At 38.7% G+C, this 24,505-nt stretch overlaps 1 protein-coding gene across 1 annotated transcript in view; it reads right to left on the bottom strand.

Annotated features, from left to right (window-relative positions):
- The window catches only part of rfx6 (regulatory factor X, 6), a 113,936-nt gene that overhangs the window by 79,211 nt on the left and 10,220 nt on the right, over positions 1-24,505 (bottom strand). The window contains exons 2-6 of the mRNA XM_069888108.1: positions 6,123-6,335; positions 2,130-2,304; positions 1,175-1,331; positions 635-758; positions 295-356 (exon numbers count right to left, since the gene is read on the bottom strand). Coding sequence (XP_069744209.1) covers positions 295-356; positions 635-758; positions 1,175-1,331; positions 2,130-2,304; positions 6,123-6,335 — 731 coding nt within the window. The remainder of the gene's footprint in view (positions 1-294; positions 357-634; positions 759-1,174; positions 1,332-2,129; positions 2,305-6,122; positions 6,336-24,505) is intronic.

Raw genomic sequence — 24,505 nt, 5'->3', positions numbered from 1 at the left:
CTGCAAGACAGTGACCACATTTCTACGTTACCATTATGGCTCATCAACACATTAAAGTACAATATTCGTCAAACGAATTATCAGTTTCTTTTATCTGGTATGAGACGATGAACGGGTTAACACTGAAGAGTTCGCAAGAAGCAGGTTTGTCTTGAAAGGACAATTAAACGGATATTGTTACAATAATTAAAGAAATCACTCCTGATAAATCCAGATGGTTTCCAGCATTGACAAGTCGAAATGATAAATGAAGAATCCTTTTTGTTTAACCAAACAGTATTTTAAATAACTCACTTTGAATGACCTCTCGTTCCAAGTCTCCTGGTCGTCAGGAGGGGAAACTTCTGTCGTATTGTCTATGAACGAAACACGAAAGAAAAGGAGGAAAAAAAAGAAAACTCACGATCTCTGTATGTTTGCCTAAAGTCTGTCTGAAAATTCATACAATCGGGTCATTTTAGACAGCGCTTTCTTGCTTAATGTGTTTGAACATTAGCTGAAAGAGGGGAAGAGTCAGCGGGTGCCAGGATATATATTAAAATGATTCGAAATAAAGTAATTTATTTTTAATTTAAAAAAGAAACACCAGACGTATTTGTGGTTTGGGGAAATAACACGAGTGCGTCGATACCACCTTTCCGAATGTAGCTGCGCACGCTGGTTCCAGTTTCTCTTTCCTACAGAAATCTAGATAATGGGCGTAGAGGATACATCTCGGGAGACAGACCCCTTCACAGACGATGTAGTTTTCTTCCAACCTGACAAACAACATTGCAACCCCATTAGTTCAAAGCAATAAAACACGGGCACAAATCTTCAATCGTGGCCCCAAACCGGGATTGCTTCAGATTGTTTGAGATCTGACACATCTCCACGGTCGGTGGAGCGGTCAGCACAATGCTGTTACCTGGGTTCGAATCCCGCGCTGTCTGTAAGGAGTTTGTTACATTCTCCCCATGTCTGCGTGGGTTTTCCCCCGAAGGCGCCGGTCTCCTCCCACCCTTCAAAAGGTTCACGTTAATGGGGTGTAATTGGGCGGCACGGAGAAGACAGTAGGTTTGTAATCCGCTTCTAAATGCTGTTGCAAAATTATTTACTTTCTACATTTTAAAATGTACCTATGTAACAAAAGATGTAACGCACAGCGTGCTGGGGTTCACTACCTGATCCTTACCACTGCAGAGTGAGCTGCGTTTGTTTCTTCTTGTCCTTGATGATTTGGGTGATGGATTTTTTGGGACTTTGCTGCTTATCGTTCAAGAAAGTTTTCCCTTCAGAAATGGTCCCATCCTCTTCTTCAGAAGATGCAAACCCTTTGCAGTTTTCTGATTCTGGTGGAAACAGTAAACGACAAGACCCACATTGGTTCAATCTTTCTGTGGTGTGTGTATGAAAATTTAAATATGGGGAAAATAGTTCAGAAATCAGTTACCACACTGGGGTGGGGGGGGGGTGAAGTAATGACTTTTCCAGTGACGAAGGACCGGGGACATACAAAATGAACACGAAAAAAAATACACAATCGATTAGCAAGATAGGAAATGTGTCTGTGTGTATATAGAAGTACTAATTATCAGCGTCAACCTACATTTTATACATAACTTTTGAGAAAGGGTAAGAGTTTCAATTCTTTTAAACTGTCAGAGAGAAATAAGTAACATTTGGCATTCACATCGTCTCTTTTTAATTCCCATTCGCCGGCGCGAAGGAATGAATCCTTGACGAGATTGTGGGGACTTCTATTCAAAACCAAAAATAAAGAGTTCACAAATTCGGATACTGCCGTCATCTAGTTTAATATTATTCAATATCTATGATCGGCGTTTTGATGCTTGAAGACGGAATCTGCTTTATGGTAGGCAACTAATTCGTGAACGAACCAATCTGTTTAAAAGGAATTAACCGGTTTTGATTCAGGCGTGTTAAAAAAAAATACAATTCATGGACCTATTTGGAGTTTGAACAGCCCGCTTTTCGTTTGCTCAGGTGTTCGTTGATGGCGACTATACGATCGAAACTGGGTTGCTTCGAACTGTAATTTAATTCACTGTGCACTTGATATCGAAATATCCTGTCTCCACTCTGCAGTGCGTGAACTGTCTTGTGGGGGCTGACTGACAGAACCTCACCTGATTTAATACCTAGATCGGCCCCGATCTCCTCCTCTCCACATCCAGGCAGTGACGCCAAGTTACTCTCCGGCTCCTCGCTGCTATCACAGTCTTCCGAGAACGAAGTTAAGTGGTTGCCGATCAGAGTCATGTAGGCTTGGTCGTGAATCCCGGCTGCCACTTTGTGAGGAGGCTGCAAGTGAAGAACAGGAGACCCTTGGGATTCAGGCATTCTCTTCAATGGCATCTTCATGGCGAACAGCAGAGCATGGATTGTCTGGCTCAGCCCTTACTCTTTCCCCCTAATTGGCTGTCGCTGGGAGACAAATTAATGGCTCATGATCCCTCTCAAAAGGTAGGTCATTGGATATTCTCAGGATCTTCACATTACAAGATAAATTCCTCAATCTGAACAATCCTTGTGGGAAAATGCCCTGGTTACGTTTCCACTTTCAGCGATGGGTTTGAAACCATTACAAGTCATGGCTGGATGGTACGGGACACCATCCCGGTTTTTGGGTTCGAGATTGAATCGACCCGCTTCAGGGTGCGCACCTTCAATAGCTATTTAAACTCTCCCGAGCACGCCTATTTGTTTGCACTAGGCCGATCTCAAAAACGAAGTCTGCAATAAGTAGCAGATGGGTGAATTCAAACTGAGGAACTCTTACTGTGAAGGTAGGGACTGTAACATTGGTAATTAAACTCGCGGTTACGAATGAGTGATGAATCACGCTTATTTATCATTTAAAGGAAATGTGGAGAGCAGAACTCGAGAAAATATTAATGATTAACCGCAGGGAACAATTCATTTTTGACTGTACCTTTCAGGTGTGTGTGAATTGTGTGTGTGGCGGTAGATAGTTAAATCCGTGCTAGAAAGGTAGAACAATTGCTGAATTTTGAAACTTTGAGCAGAAACAGTGAAAAGATAAAATATTGTCCTTCACGAGAACAATATTCCCCCACAAGATTATCACAGATGGCAAATTAAAGAGCAAGCACCATACTTAGAATTCATTTCCTATCTTGCTAATTGATTGTGTATCCTTTTTTTGTGTGTCAATTTTGCACGTCCCTGTTCCCATCTGGTCCTTCGTCACTAGATGAGTCATTACCCCCTTCCACCCCAGTGTGGTAACTTTGATTTCTGAACTATTTGCCCCATATTTTAATTTTCCTATTACAGTTCTTGTTTTTGTTATTCTCTAACTCCCAATACCTCATTTATTCTACGTTTGATTATCTTGTCATTTTGGGATCCTTTGAATCTTTCAGCACTGAGTCTCGAATCGGAGGGGTGAGAAGCAGCTTCATCTTTTGTTTGATAGATTGTTCCCATTGAGTTGAAGGACGCCTTGTTTGTGCCCATTGGTTACATCTAAAAAGTCCGAAAACGGGGCTGGAAACTGAAATTGCTGGAAATACTCAACGGGACAGGTAGCATCTGTTGTGATCGGACTGGAACTTCTCTTCCGAACTGGCCCGATGAATTCGGTTGCTTCTTTGAAGATGGATTGGTTTTCGCAAACCGAAGGCGCCAAATATTTTTCCTGAATTGATAAAGTATCAATTAAAAAAAAAACACGGGTTTTCATTCCATTGTTTATACGAAGACTAAATGTGATCTGAGGATATAAAATGGTCTCTTCACTCAAAGTTCTATTATGTTCACGATTCTCGTACATGATCCAAGCGTGCGTCCCTGCCCTTGTGTTGGCGGTAGTGTTGAAAGGATTGAGTGCCGCATCTCCTTCCATCCCTCTATTCCAGATGAGTGTGTCCTCAACCTAGCTCTTCCGTCCGCAGCGAATTTCCGCTAAAGCCACCTCTTCCATCCCAGTACTTCTCTTAGTTCTCGACGAACTGAGCCTTGTGACCCCCGTTCTTCATTTTTACGCTGTTGGCATCCAAGTTGGCGGTGTAGTGTCTCAGGTTGCAACGGTTTATTGATCAATTGTAGTCCCAATAAAAGCAAAGAAATACATTTTAGGAAATTAACAACTAATAGGACCTTGGGAAGAGTTGTTGAACATGCGGGTTACTTGGTTCCCTGAAAATAGGAGCACAAAGGTATAAGAGTTGGGAGGTCATATTACAGTCATAAAAAGTTTGGTTAGGCCACACCTTATGCTGTGTGTGCAGTTCTAGTCACCACATTACAGGAAGGTTTTGCATGGTTAAGATAGACAGACACTGAAAAGATTCAAGGATGTTACTTGGACTGAAAGGCTTGAGTTATCAGATACTGGATAAGGCTTGCCTGCTTTCCCTGGAACAAAGGATGACATAATAGAGGTGTATGTATTTTATGATAGGTACATTTTTTTCTTTGGCTTGGCTTCGCGGACGAAGATTTATGGAGGGGGTAAAAAGTCCACGTCAGCTGCAGGCTCGTTTGTGGCTGACCAGTCCGATGCGGGACAGGCAGACACGATTGCAGCGGTTGCAAGGGAAAATTGGTTGGTTGGGGTTGGGTGTTGGGTTTTTCCTCCTTTGCCTTTTGTCAGTGAGGTGGGCTCTGCGGTCTTCTTCAAAGGAGGCTGCTGCCCGCCAAACTGTGAGGCGCCAAGATGCACGGTTTGAGGCGTTATCAGCCCACTGGCGGTGGTCAATGTGGCAGGCACCAAGAGATTTCTTTAGGCAGTCCTTGTACCTTTTCTTTGGTGCACCTCTGTCACGGTGGCCAGTGGAGAGCTCGCCATATAATACGATCTTGGGAAGGCGATGGTCCTCCATTCTGGAGACGTGACCCATCCAGCGCAGCTGGATCTTCAGCAGCGTGGACTCGTACATACCAGTGTCTCTTTTCCATGGTAGTTTTTTTTCCTAAAAATAGAGGTAATTGGTTTAATGTGAGAAGAAAAAATATTAAAAAAAGGAGGAGGGATTAGGCCATCTGGCCTGGCTCGACTGCTCTGCCATTCAATAAGATTGTTGCTGATCTGGCCGTGGACTGAACTCTACTACTTAATCCTTAATTCCTTTACTCTGCAAAAATCTATCTGATGATGTCTTAAATAAAAATTAATGAAGCAGCCTCCACTGCTTTCTTGGAGGGGAAGAGAATTCCACAGATTCACCACTCTCTTGGGGAAAAGCAATTCCTCCTGTGAGAAACAGAAGTACCTTCACAGAATTTGCTCGAGACAAAAATTGAGAACAAAGAACATTTATTATACAACAATGCAAAGTTGGGTGCTTCCCCTTACCCTGGGAATACACACACATACTGGGGCTCACCCAACTTTTATACAGTTCATTTCACTGTAGAGGTACCCTTCCACCCCCCCCCCCCCCCTAACATTCTTCTGCCTCCTGGATAAGTTTGGCCATTAGGCAATCCTGTCTGCCTACCTGCTGTTTCTGTGAACTTGGAGGACCAGGGGGTATCCTGTCTGTGTCCCATCATGTCATTGTCCTTATTCACCTGCCTTTGTCCTTATGTACACCTTCCCAACCCTCAGGGCTTACTAACTCTTATATGCAGAACATGCTAATTCTGTCTCAGGCTTACTAATTACATATGCGGAACTTGCTGACTCTCTCTAAGGCTAGAAGACCCTTATCTTCCTACATTCTATTATCTACCCTTATCCTATTCATACTGGCTTTATTCATTACACATATATCCATACTAGCTTTCTTCATCTCTCATATTTTCATATTAGTTTTACTCATCTCTCAAACTCCTGATTTCCATCCTAAATCTACTCGCCCATATATTGAGCCTATGTTGCCTTGGACTAGGAAGAGGTTTCAATAAGATCTGAAGGGTAAAGTGTCTGGAATGAGATGTTAGTGGGGGTGGTGGAGGCAGGAGCAGTAACAAGTGCAGAGCCATCTTAACAGGTACAGGCATAAAGATGCATGGAATTAATGCAGGAAAGTGGTGTTAGTGTACATAGGCATGATGATGTTCCAAAGGGTCTATTTCTATGCAGTACAACTATGATTCCATGATTCTATATTCCACAGTAATGCCATCAAAGGCACACAACCTTACCTTACCATGACCACAGTTGTTCTAGCAAGAAAAGTGGAGCTGGAGTAGCCCATTAAGCCTATTCCATTGGTCAGTAAGATCATGGTAATATAATCTTGGCCTTCAGTCAACTTTCCTGACTGTTCCAAATAAGATCTGTTTTGGAACTCTGCTTTAGAACAAAAATCTTTCTCAACCTTGAACATATTCAATGATTCAGAAGTAGAAAAATCCACAACCTTCCAAGAGACAAAAAAAAACTCATTCATTTTCTGAAACCATCCCTCTTGTTCCAGATTCCTGCAGGAATGAAAACATCCTCTTGGCAGCTTCTTTATCAATCTCCTCAGAATTTTACAATTCTACAAAAGACAGGCTTTCATTCTTCAATGCCATGGAGTATAAGCCCACGTTTCTCAATTATTCCTCTCAAAGTAAAACTCTGGAATCAACCTGGTGAACTTACTTTGAAACACCTCCAAGTGAAGTTTATCCTTCTTTAAATACATCGTCCAGATGTGATCTCACCAATTCCAGCAAGACTTTCCAACTGTGGTACTAATTTTTTCTTGAAATTAAAGCCAATATTTAACTTGCAATCCCAATTACTTGCTGTACTCACACACTATCTAAATTTGCTTCATCTATGTACACTCAGTGCTGCAGAATTCTGTCATTCATCTCTTTCCATTGAGGAATATTCATCTTTTATATTCTTCCTGCTAAAGGATGTAACCTCCAACTATGCTCTATCTGCCAATTTTGCTTATTCTCTTATCCTATGCATATTCCTTAATCCTCCTCACAACTCACTTTCAGGGAATATAGAAACATGGAACAGTACACTACAGGTACGACTCCTTCTGTTCACCACATCTGTGTTGACCATGATGCCATATTACGTTAATCCTATCTGCTGTATGTGGTCTGTATCCCTCTTTTGCTACTGTGTCTGGTTCCATTCCCACCACTCAATGAGTTCCCAGCAGCATGCTTGAGGCACCTGCTATTTTCCATGTAGAATTTTTTTTTTAATCGTCTCTCAAATTTTTTAAAATTTCCCACACTCACCTTAAGTCTATGCCATTTTGTATTTGACATTTCTATGTGATCTATGCCTCTTGTAATGTTATATATATTTATCAGATTGTTACTCAGCCTCCAAAGCTCCAGCTAAAACAAAGTACAGTAATACAAGTGTGACCTAAGTTTTAGATAGCTGTAACATGACATCCCAACTTTCATATTCAGTGCTCCTACTGATGAAGTCAAGTATGCCATATGGAGGAATGCAAGAAAATCTGTAGATGCTGGGATCCAGTGCAATATGCAAAAGTGCTGGAGAAACTCAATAGCATCCATAGGAACCAAAAGGCAGTCAATGATTTGGGTCTGAGCTCTTCATCAGGAATCCTCTCTATATCTTCTTTAGCTCCCTATTACCTTGTGAAACCACTTTTCAGGCAGCTATGGACTTTCACTTTTCTATAGATTAAGAAACCTACTATTCACTGTGTACTTTACTCTTACATTTGATTACCAAAAATACATAATCTCACATGAATTTCCTATGAGTTATTTTCATAACAAATTGTATTATCAGTAAATTTGACTGCAGTATATATTCAATCTGTTTATATATGTAATTAATATAGGTTGTAAATATGCAAGGGCCTGAGAGCGCCAACCCCAAAATTATTCCACTTAACCCAACATTTTTGTAGCTAGCCAATGCTTTGACTAATGTGTGGTTGCTTTGTCAGTCCCACCAGGTTGTTCTATGGAGTGCACATTGTTAGAGGTGGCTGCTGTCATAGGTTCCAGCTTGACATCCACAACCAAATGCTTAACATCAGGTGACTGGCTTCTGGGAACCAGAAATTGGTCCAGGATTCACATAGGTGTAATAGTGAGCAAGCTCCTGAAAAAACTTGACTTCCTAACATTTCTGGGATTTGGAACTAGGGTTCAAGAGCCATAATCCAGGTATGGGGCCTCAAGTTCATTGCTGAACAACATGCCGTACAGATAAGGAAATGGTGGTGGTGGTGAAATTGGAGGAGGTGGTGAGATCCACGGCGACTCAAAGTCTCTGCAGGATTCGTTTCTTTCTCTTTCTGGCTTTAATAATGGTGCTGGATTACTTGATGATTCTTTGTTTCCCTTTGCAGGGCATACAAAAAAAAGATTTTCATGTATTTTGTATACATGACAATAAATTAAATCTTAAATTTTGAACTTGACTTCAGATTTTGAATCTCGACTATTTAAATGGAATGAAGACCAACGCTATTGTCTTCTGTCCCATCAGAAGTTTAAGTCCAATGACATGAATTCCATCCTCTCCCAGGTGATTCAGTGATCGGCTCAACTGATTGCAAACACAACATCCAACTTGATGCTGAATTGTATTTCCAACCCGATAACGATTCCTTATAAAAATAACAGCATTTTTAAAATTATTTCCAACTGCTGTTGAAAAACATTTTTTACCTTGAACTTGCCTATGTCAAGGCTTTTTTTCTTTCCATGCAGTTGATTATATTCTAATTTTTACCATGTCCCATTCAGATATCTTCCTCCATGTATGCTGACCCTTAGTGGCTCTCAATTCAGAAATGCTTTTAGTTTTAGGTTAGAATGGTAACAGACCCATGAGCTTATGCTGTCTGAATACAACAATGTGACCAATTTAACCTACTTCTCTTGAATGGTTTTGGAATGTGGAATGAAACCAGAGCACCTGGAGGAGATCCACACTGACATTGGGAAAACATACAAACTCCTTACAGACAGTGCGAGATTTGAACCTGGGCCACTGACACTGTAAGATTGTTGTGCCATCCACTATACTAAATTTCTTCTATTCACTTTATAACCTGGTCTTTGTTGATTCCTAAATTTGCCTATTGTCTAACAATACTTCATTTGCATGACATAGATCCAAATCTGGATTTCTCCATTCCTCTTTTACATAGAATTTTACATAACAGGGGAATTAAGGAATATGGGGAAAAGGCGCGTTGGTGGGCGTGAGCCTAACATCAGATCCGCCATGATCTCATTGAATGCTCCTATTTCATATGTTCTTTACCTCCCAACAGGGCAGGTCCATTACAGGAGCCTGCACCTCCCCCACTACTACCTCCCTAAACTTTGATATGTTTAAAATTTCCTTAAAAATTACCTATTACCAAATTCTTTGTCACCTGTCCTGTTAACTCCTTCTTTAGTTTGGCGTCAATGTTTGTCAGCTGTGAAGTGCTTTAATGTATTTCCTACATTAGAGGCACTGCATTTAATTTCAAGTTGCTATTAGATGATGACAGTAATGTTCAAGTAATGGCATTTGGCCTATGTTACAACATAGTGATAATTTTACATTGATTCAGTCTTAATAATAAACTCAATGAAGCAATGACAACCAGTAATGTAATGATGTATATTTTATCATAGTTATTGTATCTGAGCCAACTTTCTCTATTACTACATCTTCCATATCCTATTTAATTTGCCACTTCAAGGTTTATAAAATGCCTTTTTTTCTATTATTTTGGGAATCTATCCCTCTCCATTTCCATTCACAGTATATTATTTGTTTCTCTTCAACATACCTTGCCAACTCTACAAGTACTGCCAGAGCTGAGTAGTTGATGGTTGATACGGAAAACTTTCAGTGCAAGGCCAGTTCCAGTGCTGTATAACTATATGTCTCATACTTACCAGAATAAATAATCAATCACTATTTATTCCATCACAACTTTTCTTAATTTAGAAGGCTACTGATGCCAACTTCTTTGGGGAAAAAATAGTTCTTACTTTCTCTTTATTATTCTTTATCATTCAAGACAAATCATTCTGGTTGGTTTTTGATTATCTATTTTCAGTATGGGATTAATAATGGCCTCACTTACTCTTTGGCTCCAGCAAGTCAGGAAAAGGCAATAGAACTGTGTTGAAGATAACAGATGGTCTGGCACTTTAATGCAATGAATCATATGATACTGCATTACAAAGGCCAATTCAGTTATGATGAATTATCTGATCCTGGTCTTGGATGCAAAAATGAAATTATACCTCAGGATGATTTTAGTTTCTAAACAAATCATCTTAGGTTAAAGAGTCCAGATATCAAATCAAATCAAATAACACTATATTCCCCATATCAGGGAATATGTCAAATTGGGTAGATCTTGAATAAGAACACAAAATTGAAAATTGCCATATTACAAACTTTCTCACCAGTTCTGCAGCAACCCTGAATAAATCCAATTTAATGTCGAACTGATGTGAAAAACAAGACAGCAATCATTGTTTTTTTTTAAATTTTGAAGAGTTTCAAGTAAGATGTCTGAATAAATCACTGACATCATGCGGTTTAATTTCCCTTAATGTGCAAGCATAGAATGAATTAGGTCTTTATTCCTTGAAACGTAGAAGGCTGAGAGGGGAGTTGATAGAGATGTTCAAGATCATGAGGGGGATAGACAGAGTTGATGTGGAAAGGCTTTTCCCATTGAGAGTAGGAGAGATGGATACAAGAGGTCATGGGTTGAGAGTTGACGGGCAAAGGTTTAGGTGTAACATGAGGGGGAACTTCTTTACTCAGAGAGTGGCTATTGTATGGAATGGGCTTCCGGTAAAGGTGGTGGAGGCAGGGTCAATTTTGTCATTTAATAAAGAGTTGGATAAGTATATGGATGGGAAGGGGATGGAGGGATATGGGCAGTGTGCTGGTAAGTGGGATTAGAGGAGAGTACTTGGATCAGTGCGGAGTGGAAGGGCCAAATTGGGCCTGTTTCTGTGCTGTAATTGTTATATGGTTATATGGAATTAGTACCAATGGAGGCCAATCAGCTCAGATGACATTATGATTGCTGGTACTATGTATTAAAGCAAGTTAACACTTGTCAGTTAACTTTATATATTTAAATCAAGAAATGTAGAGATTTCGATTTAAAACTACATGCATTCCTAGTTGATTTGAACTTCATTCCATAGCTTTATATTACTTCAGTCTATCTTAGGTTGTGCCTGAATTATGTTCCTTTCATTCACACACAGCAAATTAACGGAGTGTAACACTACTTAATTTATTAAGTTCAGTGACCTCAGATATTTCGTAAGGGTGTCATTCAACAACATTTGACATCAAACAGTGTAACTCAAAACGAGAAAATATGATAATCAAAATTTATGCTGCAATTTTTCCAAGAGCAATGTGATGATGTCCAAAATTACAGCTTTCATGAGCTACAACATAGATGGATATTGCTTCATAAAGCTTTAGAATTAGTTTCACTCTAGATTTAAAGGTCAATTAGAATAGCATTCATCCATGTACTTTATTTTAATAATCTAAGTACATGGACCCACAAATATCTTGGGATTTCATGCTTTCTTGCTTGTCCATATTTAAAAAGTTCTCCTCAATTCCTTTTAGATCTACTGTGAACAACTACACATTTTGGTCCCTTTGAGTAAACATTATTTGCACTATTTTGAATAAACTTCAAAGACAGTTGAAGAAGAATGGTAGCAACTGCAAGCTTGATTACTGAATTAATATAAAACATTAAAATATCCTAGTATTACCAAAATTTGACATTAAACTGCATAAGGAAATGTGAGGAGAAATACCACAATTGGTCAAAGAGGGAGGGGAAAAAAAGGCAGTGGGGTTACAAACATAACTTTCACATAATTATTGTTTGCCATAAATATATGAGGACATTCATGGAAAAAAGGTTTTGCATGCAAATGTGGTAGGGTTCCTCAAGCATGATTCACAAAAAGCTAGCATGAAGGAGCATCAAGAAATTAGGAAAGCTATTACTATCTATTGCTCAGGGAATTGAATGAAATAAAAAGTAGGGAAGTTACATATTATTTATTTATGTAAGACATTGGTAAAAGTATATTTGAGAAATTTATTTCAGCATTGATTTACTGATTTAAGAAAATATATTGATACATTGGAATCAGTTCAGAGAAAGTTTACTTATCAAAAATCTGGAATAGGTTGTGGAGAGTCAAAGTTGTCAGAGTACATACATAATATCACATACAACCCTAAGATTCTTTTTCATGCAGGTGAGGCAGAATTATTGGTAGTGCAAAAAAAAAACTGTACTCAACGTATACATGTAAACAAATAAAGAAATGTAAACAACTGACTGCAATATGAATTAATAAAGTGCAAAAGTAAGATTCCTTAAATAAGTCCCTGATTGAGTTTATTGTTGAGGATTCTGACGGTGGAGGGGTAGCAGTTATTCCTGAACCTGGTGGTGTGAGTTTTGTGGCACCTATAACTCTTTCCTGATGATAGTAGCAAAAATTGAGTGTGTGCTGGGTGATGTGAATCCTTGAATGGTCTCTGACTGCAGCATTCACTGTAGATGGTCTCATGATGGGAGGATTTGCCTGTGATATTCTGGGCTGTATCCACTACCTTTTGCAGGGTGTTACACTCAGGGGTATTGGTGTCCCCATAAAAGACTGCAATCCAGCCAGTCAGTACACTTTGCACTACACCACTGTAGAAATTTACCAGGGTTTCCGATGTCATACCAAGCCTCCACAAACTCCTGAGGAAGTAGAGGCGCTGATGTGCTTTCTTCACGATGCTATTAGTGTTGGGCCCAGGAAAAATCCTCCTAGAAAGTGACTCCCAAGAACATAAATTTGATCAGCTTCTCCACCTCATATCCCCTGATCATTGGTTCATACACCTCTGGTTTTCCCTTTTTGAAGTCCACAATCAGCTCCTTGGTTTTGGTGACATAATTCAGCCATTTTCAATCTCCCTCCTGTAATCTGACTCATCGCAGAGTTAGATGAATGTGGATATCCTAGAACACTCATTTTACACTATAATTTGTATATTGTTTCAGGGAAAGATGTGACTAACTTTTCACAGCTGTGCAGCAAAATGTGTGAGACTTTAGATTTTTTTTTTCTCCCGATGAGTTCAATTATATGGAAATAATGATAGATTTTTGATCAGCAAGGCAATCAAAGGTTATGAGGAGAAGGCAGGAGAATAGGGCTGAAAGGAAAAATACATCAGCCATGATTTCAAAGGTGTAACAGAGTTGATGGGCTGAATGGTGTAATTCAGTTCCTAACTCATAGGATCAAAACTTTAACAAGAAGTATAATAACTTAAATGTAGAATATACAGAATAAAGAAGTAGTAAATGAGAACTTTGATTTTTGGCTTTCCCCAACCTGGATGAACAATGAAATCCAGATCTGTTGAGAGCCAGATCACATCCGGAAATCCAGATCAAAACATTAGGAGCAGCTATGACCTGTGGAAAGCTAGCTCCTGGGTGAAGTGGAGATTCCGGATGAATATGGAAACAACAAGGGACACCCGACAGCTGTGGAAGGGCCTAAATGTCATAACATGTTATAAAACCAAATCCTGAGAAGCAGCAGATGGTAAAGCTTCACTCACAGAGGGACTCAATGCCTTCCATACCCAATTTTCCAACATTAACAGCGAATAATCGCCCTTCTGCAACCCCGCGTCCCCTGATGATCCCATTCAGTCTGTATCTGAAGATGCCATGAGGGCTGCCTTCAGGAGAATGAATCTAAGGAAAGCATCCAGCCAGATGGAGTACCTGGCCGAGTATTAAAAATCTGTGCTGACCAAATTACGTACCAAGGTATTCACGGATATCTTCAATATCTCACTCCATCAGTGTGGTGATGCAACCACTACACTGGCTGCACCACTCTATTGCAGGGGAAACCACTCTACTCCAGGTAGGCAACCTGGGAGGCTGATCCCACTTGCCAGTTGTCAATCACCGGCCCATATAAAGACTTGAGCTGACCCCTTTGGGTACAGTCAGGCACATGGAGCCAGAAAAAAAACACTAAAACTGGTGTGTACAAGTTTAAGCTAATTAAAGCCTGTTGTACAGTCTGTGGACTTTGCTTCAGAATTATTTGCACAGCAGTGCTCACAAGCACGGTGCGGTACCTACCTGTTTTAAATAGGGATCAGTCATATCAAGAAGAGTGTAGAAACCTGCCTTAATGACTATGAACCAGTACCACTTACATCAACAATAATGAAGTGTTTTGAAAGGCTGGTTGTGAAGCAGATCAGCTCCTAACTGAGCAGTGACATGGATACATTCCAGTTCACCTATCATAGAAACAGGTCTATGGTGGATGCCATCTACTGGCTCTACAAAAAGCCCTGGAACACCTAGACAGCAAAGCTGCATACATCAGTATGCACTTTATTGACTACAGTTTGTCATTTAACACCATCATCCCCTGAAAACTGATTAGCAAACTCCAAGACCTAGGAGTTTACACCCCACTATGTAATTGGATCCTGGATTTCCTCACCTCCAAACCACAATTAATGAAGATTGGTGGGGGCGTGGCAAGATGGCGTAGAGTCTAGACGTGTAATCTCAACCTCTCTGGCCAGACTTTTAAATACCTGTTTTTTTAACCCTTTGTTTTCAAGTTTAAACTTTTAAAATTTTAGTTTAAAGTATTAAGGAATTATTATGGCCACTAATGGTAAAAAGACTAAATCTCAAGTTCAGAAGAAGTTACATTTTCGAAGTGCTGAAGATCTGGGCCCTAGACGACTTGATACAGTCCCAGGCTCAATCTCTTCATTGTCTAAACCCCAAAGATTGCCTGTGGGGGAATGAAAAAAAAATCTATTGCACACCAAATGAAGGATGGTGCTGGAATTACCCGTTATCCGGAAGAAGGTGCGTGTTCCCAAGAAGTGGACCCCGATTTGGAAAGCCTTTCGATTTCAACGGAGGGAGCACGCAGGAAGACGACTCCATTGTTGGAAATGCATCAGGTAGCATTTCAATCTGAAGAAATCGTTTTTCTTCGTGAATTGATGAAAAAACATTGAGATGCGGGGGGAGACCAGCGGTGACCCCCTGAGGAAGTCGGGGTGCTGTCTCTGGGAGTCCAGACCCACAGTAAAACTTTTAAAATACCTTCTGCTGAGTTGCAGCAGGAGCTGCAGTTACCTTGTTCTGCCACTTTATGTCAGAGAGAGCAGAGCTGAGCTTTAGTGAATCACAGTGTATGCAATTGAATGCTAAAACCTGGAATGGATTTGTTGACATCTCAAATGAATGAAATGGTTCAAATGAATGCTGGTATAAGTTCAGAATTAAATATGGTTAAGGCACGTGAGGATGCATCTTATGAAGAATTTTTTTTTAAAATTCAGACTGCTTTTTTGGACTGAAAACAACAAGTGACTTCTAACACAGAAAAAGTGTTGAAGATGGAAAAATCAATCATAGAACTAGGAGAACGTGAGAAGGAGCTAGAAAGAAAAATAGCTTACTTGGAGAATCAAAGCAGAAGGAATAATGTGAAAATTGTTGGTTTGCCAGAAGGTATAGAAGGACAAGATCCTCTTCGTTTCTTTATAGACTGGATTCCGCAAATATTAGGGCAAGAATTTTTCTCTGGGGGATTGGTACTGGAAAGAGCCCATAGAGCTTTAAGAAGAACACCCTCAGCTGGTCAACCACCGAGACCGGTAATAGTTTGATGTTTGAATTATTTGGACAGAGAAGCAATACTTCGAATTGCAGTATAAAATGCGAGACAACGACAAACCCAATTATTGATTCAGAATAGCAGAGTCTTTTTTTAAAATCCTGATTTGAGTCAAGAGGTCATTCAATGTCGACGTCGATTCAATCCAGTTAAAGAAGTTTTGTGGTGTAAAGGTTATAAGTCTACTTTTTGTTACCCTGCAGTGTTGAAGGTGTTTTATGGAGACTATCAATTTTGGTTTCTTGAAACTGATCGTGAAGCAATGATTTTTGCTGATTCATTGCCAGATATAAGAGGATAAAGACGTAGTCCACCATTATCTCCTAAAGAAAAATCTGGTTGCTCTGGAAATGGAAGAAATGGCAGAAATGGGAAAAACGGGAAATGAAAGAGTCTATCTCCTTCTGAAATGGGATCTTTGAGATTGGAATCTTCTGGATGAAAAGAAGAATTTTCTTGTTCTATTTTTTTTCTTTTGTTATTATGATATTTTGATGTTATTGACTGTTTGGCTGGGGAGGGAGAGATTTGCACTAAGTTCTTTACTAGTCATCAGCCACTGGTGGGTGACCCACACTCAATTTATTTTAGGGGATTACTACCTTTCGGTAGTTTTTTTTGTGGGGGGGATTTTCTTTTTTTTTCTTTATTATTTTTTTTATTTTTTAGTTTTTAATTTGTGATTTTTTTTATTGCAGGGCCTATATACATTGATTTGAGTTTTTATATAAAGATATTATTGGTATTTAGTAATAATAGTAGATATGTCAAAGTTGAAGTTTGCTACTTTTAATGTTCAAGGATTAAATAGTTTGATTAAGTGTAAGTGAGTCTTGGCGTATATGAAGAAAATGAAAATTGATATTGCCTATTTACAAGAAACACATTTGAATGTGAAGGAAAGCGTGAAATTAAAAAGGGACTGGGTTGGGCATGTATATTCTTCTTCATTTAATTCTAGAGCTAAAGATGTAGCAATTTTGATACATAAAAATGTATCTTTTAACATAACATAACATAACATTACAAGTTACAGCACGGAAACAGGCCATTAGGCCCTTCTAGTCCGCACCGAACCAAACACCCCTCTCTAGTCCCACCTCCCTGCACAATGCCCATAACCCTCCATCTTCTTCTCATCCATATACCTGTCCAACCTTTTCTTAAATAATACAATTGACTCCGCCGCCACTATTTCTCCCGGAAGCTCATTCCACACGTCTACCACTCTCTGAGTAAAGAAGTTCCCCCTCATGTTACCTCTAAACCTCTGCCCCTTAATTCTTAACTCATGTCCTCTTGTTTTAATCTTTCCTCCTCTTAATGGAAATAGTCTATCCACATCCACTCTGTCTATCCCTTTCATAATCTTAAATACTTCTATCAAATCCCCTCTCAACCTTCTACGCTCCAAAGAATAAAGACCTAATCTGTCCAATCTCTCCCTATACTCTAGATGCTTAAACCCAGGTAACATTCTGGTAAACCTTCTCTGCACTCTCTCCACTCTGTTTATATCCTTCCTATAATTATTTATAGGAAGGATAATTACAATCAATGGAGGAAAAGGCAGACTGTATTCTTAAATTGAATTGTAAGGTTTTTAGTGAATTTTGGAATGTTCCTTAATATTTATGCCCCAAATGCAGTTGATGAAATATTTATTTCAGATGCATTTTTATGTTTGGGTCAGGCTAATGATAATATTTTAGTTGGTGGTGATTTTAATTGTGTATTGGAACCTTTATTAGATAAATCTCCGAAGAAAGTTAAAAAATCCAAGATTGCAATTCAGGTCCAAGCGTTGATGAAAGATCTTAATTTAGTAGATATTTGGAGACGTCTTAATCCGCCAGAGAAAGATTTTCCCTTTTATTCATCTAGACATAAATCATTTTCAAGGATTGACTTATTTTTAGTATTGGCACATTTACAAGGGAAAATACAACAAGCGGAATATAAAAGTAGGGTGATTTCAGATCATTCTTTGTTATATTTTACATATGAAACTTCTGAGAAAACTCAAATAGATTATTGTTGGAGATTTAATACAATGTTTTTAAAAAATATGGAATTTATTGATTTTTTTTGAAAAAACAAATTAATTTGTTTTTGAAAAGGAAGTTACAATTCTTTTCAAAGTAAGTTTGTATTATGGGATGCTATGAAAGCCTATTTGAGAGGACAAATAATTAGTTGTACTTCCAAAATAAAAAAAAAGAATCGATTAAATCAGACTCTTGAATTAGAGAAACAGATCGATGAGTTAGAAAAGGAATTTCAGAAAGATGCTACAGAAGATCAGAAAATAGAATTATCTAGGCTGAAATTGAAATATAATATTTTGCAATCTTATCAATTTGAATGTGTGATTAATAGGTCTAAACAACGGTATTACGAATGGGGAGAGAAAGCACATAAAGAAAGAACAGATATTGAGGACAATTAATGCTGTTGGACGGAATTCTCTTATTACATAAACCTCGTGAGATTAATGATGAATTTTGTTCATTTTATAAAAAGTTATATACATCTGAAGGAAAACAAGAAACTGGATCGATTGATCTTTTTTTTATCACAGTTAAATTTCCCGATATTAGAGGATGGAGATATACAGGAGTTAGAAGAACCATTTACTGATTCAGAAATTAAAATGGCTATGCTGGAAATGCCGAATGGTAAATTGCCTGGTGATGATGGATTTTCAGTTGAATTTTATAAAATTTTTTATGATGATTTATCTACAGAGTTTGGGGATGTATTACGTCAAGTTGGAGAACATTATGAATTACCTGGGTCTTGCTCTAGTGCTTTAATTACAGTAATTCCTAAAAAAGATAGAGATCCTTTGAAGGTATCTTCATATAGACCAATTTCATTGTTAAATGTTGATTATAAAATAATAGCTAAAATTTTAGCCAATAGATTGGCTAAATTTTTACCAAAGATGATTCATATTGATCAAACAGGTTTTATAAAGAATAGATATGCTTCAGATAACATTTTGCGTGTGATTAGCTTGATTAATAGATTTCGACAATCTTTAGATCACCCGATGGTGATATCCTTAGATGCAGAAAAAGCATTTGATAGAGTTGAATGGAATTTTTTGTTTAAAGTTTTGGAGAAATTCATGTTTGGTCCTTCTTTTATTGATTGGATTAGGGCTCTATATAGTAAACCGGTAGCTTTTCTTCTTTGGCTTGCCTTCGTGGACGAAGATTTACGGAGGGGTAATGTCCACGTCAGCTGCAGGCTCGTTTGTGGCTGACAAGTCTGATGCAGGACAGGCAGACACAGTTGCAGTGGTTGCAAGGGAAAATTGGTTGGTTGGGGTTGGGTGTTGGGTTTTTCCTCCTTTGTCTTTTGTCAGTGATCTGTGGTCTTCTTCAAAGGAGGTTGCTGCCCGCTGAACTGTGAGGCGCCAAGATGCACGGTTTGAGGAGATATCAGCCCACTGGCGGTGGTCAATGTGGCAGGCACCAAGAGATTTCTTTAGGTAGTCCTTGTACCTCTTCTTTGGTGCACCTCTGTCTCGGTGTCAAGTGGAGAGCTCGCCATATAACACGATCTTGGAAAGGCGATGGTCCTCCATTCTGGAGACGTGACCTGCCCAGAGCAGTTTGATCTTCAGCAGCGTGGATTCAATGCTGTCGGCCTCTGCCATCTCGAGTGCTTCGATGTTGGTGATGAAGTCGCTCCAATGAATGTTGAGGATGGAGTGGAGACAACGCTGGTGGAAGCATTCTAGGAGCCGTCGGTGATGCCGGTAGAGGACCCATGTTTCGGAGCCGAACAGGAGTATGAGTATGACAACGGCTCTGTATACGCTCATCTTTGTGAGGTTTTTCAGTTGGTTGTTTTTCCAGACTCTTTTGTGTAGTATTCCAAAGGCACTATTTGCCTTGGTGAGTCTGTTGTCTACCTCGCTGTCGATCCTTGCATCCGATGAAATGGTGCAGCCGAGATAGGTAAACTGGTTCAATCTGAGGCACCTGCAAGCTCACACCAAGACACAAGAGCAACTTGTCCGTGAACTACTTTTTGCAGATGATGCCGCTTTAGTTGCCCATTCAGAGCAAACTCTTCAGTGCTTGATGTCCTGTTTTGCGGAAACTGCCAAAACGTCAGCCTGAAGAAAACTGAGGTCCTCCATCAGCCAGCTCCCCACCATGATCACCAGACCCCCACATCTCCATCGGGCTCACTGAACTCAAAATGGTCAACCAAACTGGTAGCTACAGTATTGACAAATGGTTTGATTTTGGAATCTTTTAAGTTAACTTAATCAACTTGTCAAGGTTGTCCTTCATCACCAGCTTTGTTTGCGTTAGTAATTGAACCTTTAGCACAGTTGATAAGACAAAATACACAGATACAAGGTATGAAAGTTTTAGACGAGGAGTATAAAATTAATTAATTTGCTGATAATGTATTGGTGTATTTAATAAACCCAGCTCAGTCACTTTTGCATTTGAAGGAATGTTTAATACAATATGGATGTCTTTCTGGATATAAAGTTAATTGGAAACAAGTGAAATATTACCGGTAAGTGAAGGAGATTATTTAGTTTATAAGAATATTATTAATTTGAAGTGGACTGATCGAACTAAATATCTGGGTATAATTTTGAGTGTAAATTATCAATCTTTATATAAATTAAATTATGCTCCATTAATGAAACAAGTTAAAACTGATTTGATTAAATGGTAAGATTTACCTATTAATTTAATGGGAAGGATAAATACAATTAAGATGAATATTTTTCCACGTATACAATATTTGTTTCAATCTAGTCCGTATTTACTTGATAATTTTTTTTCGAGATTTGAATAAAATGGTTAGGGAGTTTCTATGGAGGGGTAAATTTTCGAGAGTAGCTTTGAATAAATTAACTTGGAAATATGAGTTAGGGGAACTACATTTACCACATTTTCAAAATTATTATGAAGCAGCCCAACTTAAATTTATTAGTTCATTCATGGATTTGGTACGGCCTCCTAGCTGGGCTAAAATTGAGATGGAAAGTATTTCTGAATTTGAAATACATCAATTTTTGCTTCGTGGAATATAAATTTTTTACAACAATATAATGTGCCTATACTAAAACATTTAATGAAGTTATGGATAAAGAAAAATAAAATGATAGGCTCTAGGGTTTAAATTATTGGCTTTGACTCCATTGTATAATAATCAACTTATTTATTTTTCAATACATAATCAAAGTTTATTGCATTGGAGATTTAAAGGTGTGAAAAATTTGGGAGATTGTTTTAAAGAGGGTAAGTTTTTATCTTTTAATCAGATGAGGAAAGATTTTGGTATTGATAAGAACTCTTTATTTCTTTATTATCAAATTCAATCTTTGGTAAAATGTATGTTTGGTAGAGATATGATTTTAACTAAAATGACTAAATTTGAGCCTTTTCTTATGAAGGTACCAGAGAAGGGTTATACTTCATCTATGTATCAAATATTACAGGATGGTATGGATAAAAACGGTTGGAATAGATCTAAAATTTAATGGGAAGTGGATATTGGTTTTATTTTTTTCTGAAAATGATTGGTTAGATATCTGTTATGATAGTATAACTAGATTGATAAATGCACGTTATGCAATGATTAATTACAATTTTTTACATCAATTATATTTGACACCTGAAAAATTTTTAAAAATATGGTTTTCATGAATCAGATTTGTGTTTTAGGTGTGGTGATATGGTTGGAACTTTTTTTCGTGCTGTTTGGTTATGTATACATTTACAATCATTTTGGAAGAAAATTCTATCGTTTTTAGAATACCTGTATAAGATTAAAATAGTTTTAGATCCAACAATATTTTTATTAGGTACTTTACAACCTCTGAAAGGTTTGGGATTAGATAAGATCCAGCTTGCTTTTGTATATTTAGCTTCTATAAGTACATTAAAAGTAAAAGATTAGTGAGGGATAAAATTGGACCCCTTGTAGATAGCGAGGGTAGGCTGAGTGAGAAATCAGAGGAAATGGGGGAAATTTTGAATGATTTCTTTGCCTCGGTATTCACTAAGGAAAAAAAATATTGAACCAGTTGAAGTAAAGAAAAATAGTGGGGAGGTCATGAAGCATATAAGGATAACCGAGGAGGTAGTGATGGCTGTGTTAAAAAAGATAAAGGTGGATAAATCTCCCGGTCCGGACAAAATATTTCCTAGGACACTCAGGGAGGCTAGTGGACAGTTAGTGGGGCCATTAACAGAGATATTTAGGATGTCACTGGCCACGGGGGTGGTGCCAAAGGATTGGAGGGTGGCACATGTGGTTCCTCTGTTTAAGAAAGGGTCCAAATGCAAACCTCGGAATTATAGGCCTGTAAGTCTGACATCTGTGGTGGGCAAGTTGATGGAAAGTGTTCTGAGGGATTCTATTTACAAATTTTTGGAGGTACAGGGATTGATAGGGAGTAAACAGCATGGTTTTGTCAGGGGTAGATCATGCTTGACAAACCTGATTGAGTTCTTCGAGGGGGTTACAAAAAAGGTTGATGAAGGGAAAGCTGTGGAGGTTGTCTATTTGGACTTCAGTAAAGCTTTTGACAAAGTTCCCCACAGGAGGTTAGGAAAAAAGGTGGAGGCATTAGGTATAAATAAAGAGGTTATGAAATGGATTCAGCAGTGGTTGGATGGGAGGTGTCAGAGAGTAGTGGTAGAAAATTGTTTGTCCAATTGGAGGCCGGTGACTAGTGGAGTTCCTCAGGGTTCGGTCTTGGGTCCACTATTATTTGTTATATATATTAACGATCTGGATGTAGGAGTGGAGAATTGGATAAGCAAGTTTGTGGATGACACAAAGATTGGTGGTGTTGTGGACAGTGAGGTAGATTACCGTAGATTAAAAGGTGATTTAGGAAGGCTGGAGGTGTGGGCTGAGAAATGCCTGATGGAATTTAATATAGATAAATGTGAGGTGCTACATTTTGGAAAGGCAAATTTAAATAGGTCATATACATTGAATGGTAGACAATTGAGGAGTGCAGAGCAACAAAGGGATTTAGGAGTTATGGTAAATAGTACCCTCAAGGCTGATACTCAGGTAGATGGTGTGGCGAAGAAGGCATTTGGAATGTTGGCCTTCATAAATTGGAGTATTGAATTCAAGAGTAGGGAGGTTATGATGAAATTGTACAAGGCATTGGTGAGGCCAAATTTGGAGTACTGTGTACAGTTTTGGTCACCAAATTATAGGAAAGATATAAACAAAATAGAGAGAGTGCAGAGAAGGTTCATGAGAACGTAGAAGATTGAGAGGGGACTTTATAGTGGTGTTTAAGATTTTAAAAGGGACAGACAGAGTAAATGTGGATAGGCTTTTTCAATTAAGAAAGGGGGAGATTCAAACTAGAGGGCATGGTTTAAGATTGAAGGGGGAAAATTATAAGGGGAACATGAGGGGAAATTTCTTTACGCAGAGGGTGGTGGGGATGTGGAATGATCTTCTGGCAGACGTGGTTGAGGCGGGATCATTGGTTACATTTAAGGAAAGACTGGATTGTTACATGGATAGGAGGGGACTAGAGGGGTATGGACCGGGTGCTGGTCAGTGGGACTAGAAGGGTGAGGATTTGCTAAGGCATGGACTAGTAGGGCTGAACTGCCCTGTTCTGTGCTGTAAATGGTTATATGGTTATATCCGTATTGAAAAAATGTATTGCTAGTATGTGGAAAGATACAAATATGATTGATATTAATAGATGGCATAATGAGATGAAATATTGTTTAATAATGGAAAAAATTACATACGTTTTGCATGATAATTATATTTTTAGTTATAAGTGGCTGTTATACTCGGAATATATACATTTCAATTTATATTGACCAGATTTCAATATGTATATTTAACTTTTTCTTTCATATTCTTTCTTTTTTCTTTTTTTATGGTTCTCCTTAGGAGAGTTGGCTGAGGGACGGTCCTTTTTTATATAAAAAAAAATTCATGTTCATGCTTAACTGTTGCATATGTCATATATTATTTGTTTTTTTAATGAATAAATAAAGTTTAAAAAAAAATTGGTAAGAACATCTCCACAATCGCCGGAGCACCACATGACTGTGTTCTTAATCCACTGCTCTACTCGCTTTAAACCTACGACTGTGTGGCTTGGTATGACAATAAACACCATCCACACCTATGCTGACGATACCCCCCGGTAGTGAGTTGCATAAAGGAAGGGAATAAGTCAGCATACTGAGATTGAAAACATGGCTGAATGGTGGACCAACAACACCTTTGCACTCAGTGTCACCAAAACTAAGGAGCTGATTGTTGACTTAAGGAAAAGAAAGTCAGAGGTAGACAATCCAGTGATCATTGGGGAATCCGAGGTGGAGAGGGTGTGCAAATTTAAGTTCTTGGAACTCACTATCTTGGAGGATCTTTCTTGGACCCAACACACCAATGGCATTTTGAAAAAAGCACCACTACTTCCTCAGGAGTTTGTGGAGGTTTGGTATGACACCAGAAACCCTGGCAAATTTCTAGAGGTGTGATGGAAAGTGTGCTGACCAGATGCATCATGGTCTGGTAAGGGGACGCCAATACCCATGATATAAAGCCCTGCAAAAGGTAGTGGACAAAGCTCAGGACTTCACAGGGAAAGCTACTGTTGGAGAGCAGCAACAATCATCAAAGACCCACATCACCCAGCACATGCTCTGTTCTCGCTGCTGCCATCAGGAAAGAGGTTTTTGTGCCACAAGATTTGCACCAACAGGTTCAGGAACAGCTGCTACCCCTCCACCATCAGACTCCTCAATGACAAACTCAATTATAGACTCATTTAAGGACTCTTGTGCAC

The sequence above is a fragment of the Narcine bancroftii genome, chromosome 6, assembly GCF_036971445.1.
Source record: "Narcine bancroftii isolate sNarBan1 chromosome 6, sNarBan1.hap1, whole genome shotgun sequence".
Lineage (NCBI taxonomy): Eukaryota > Metazoa > Chordata > Chondrichthyes > Torpediniformes > Narcinidae > Narcine > Narcine bancroftii.
This window is presented reverse-complemented; position numbering and strand designations above follow the sequence as displayed.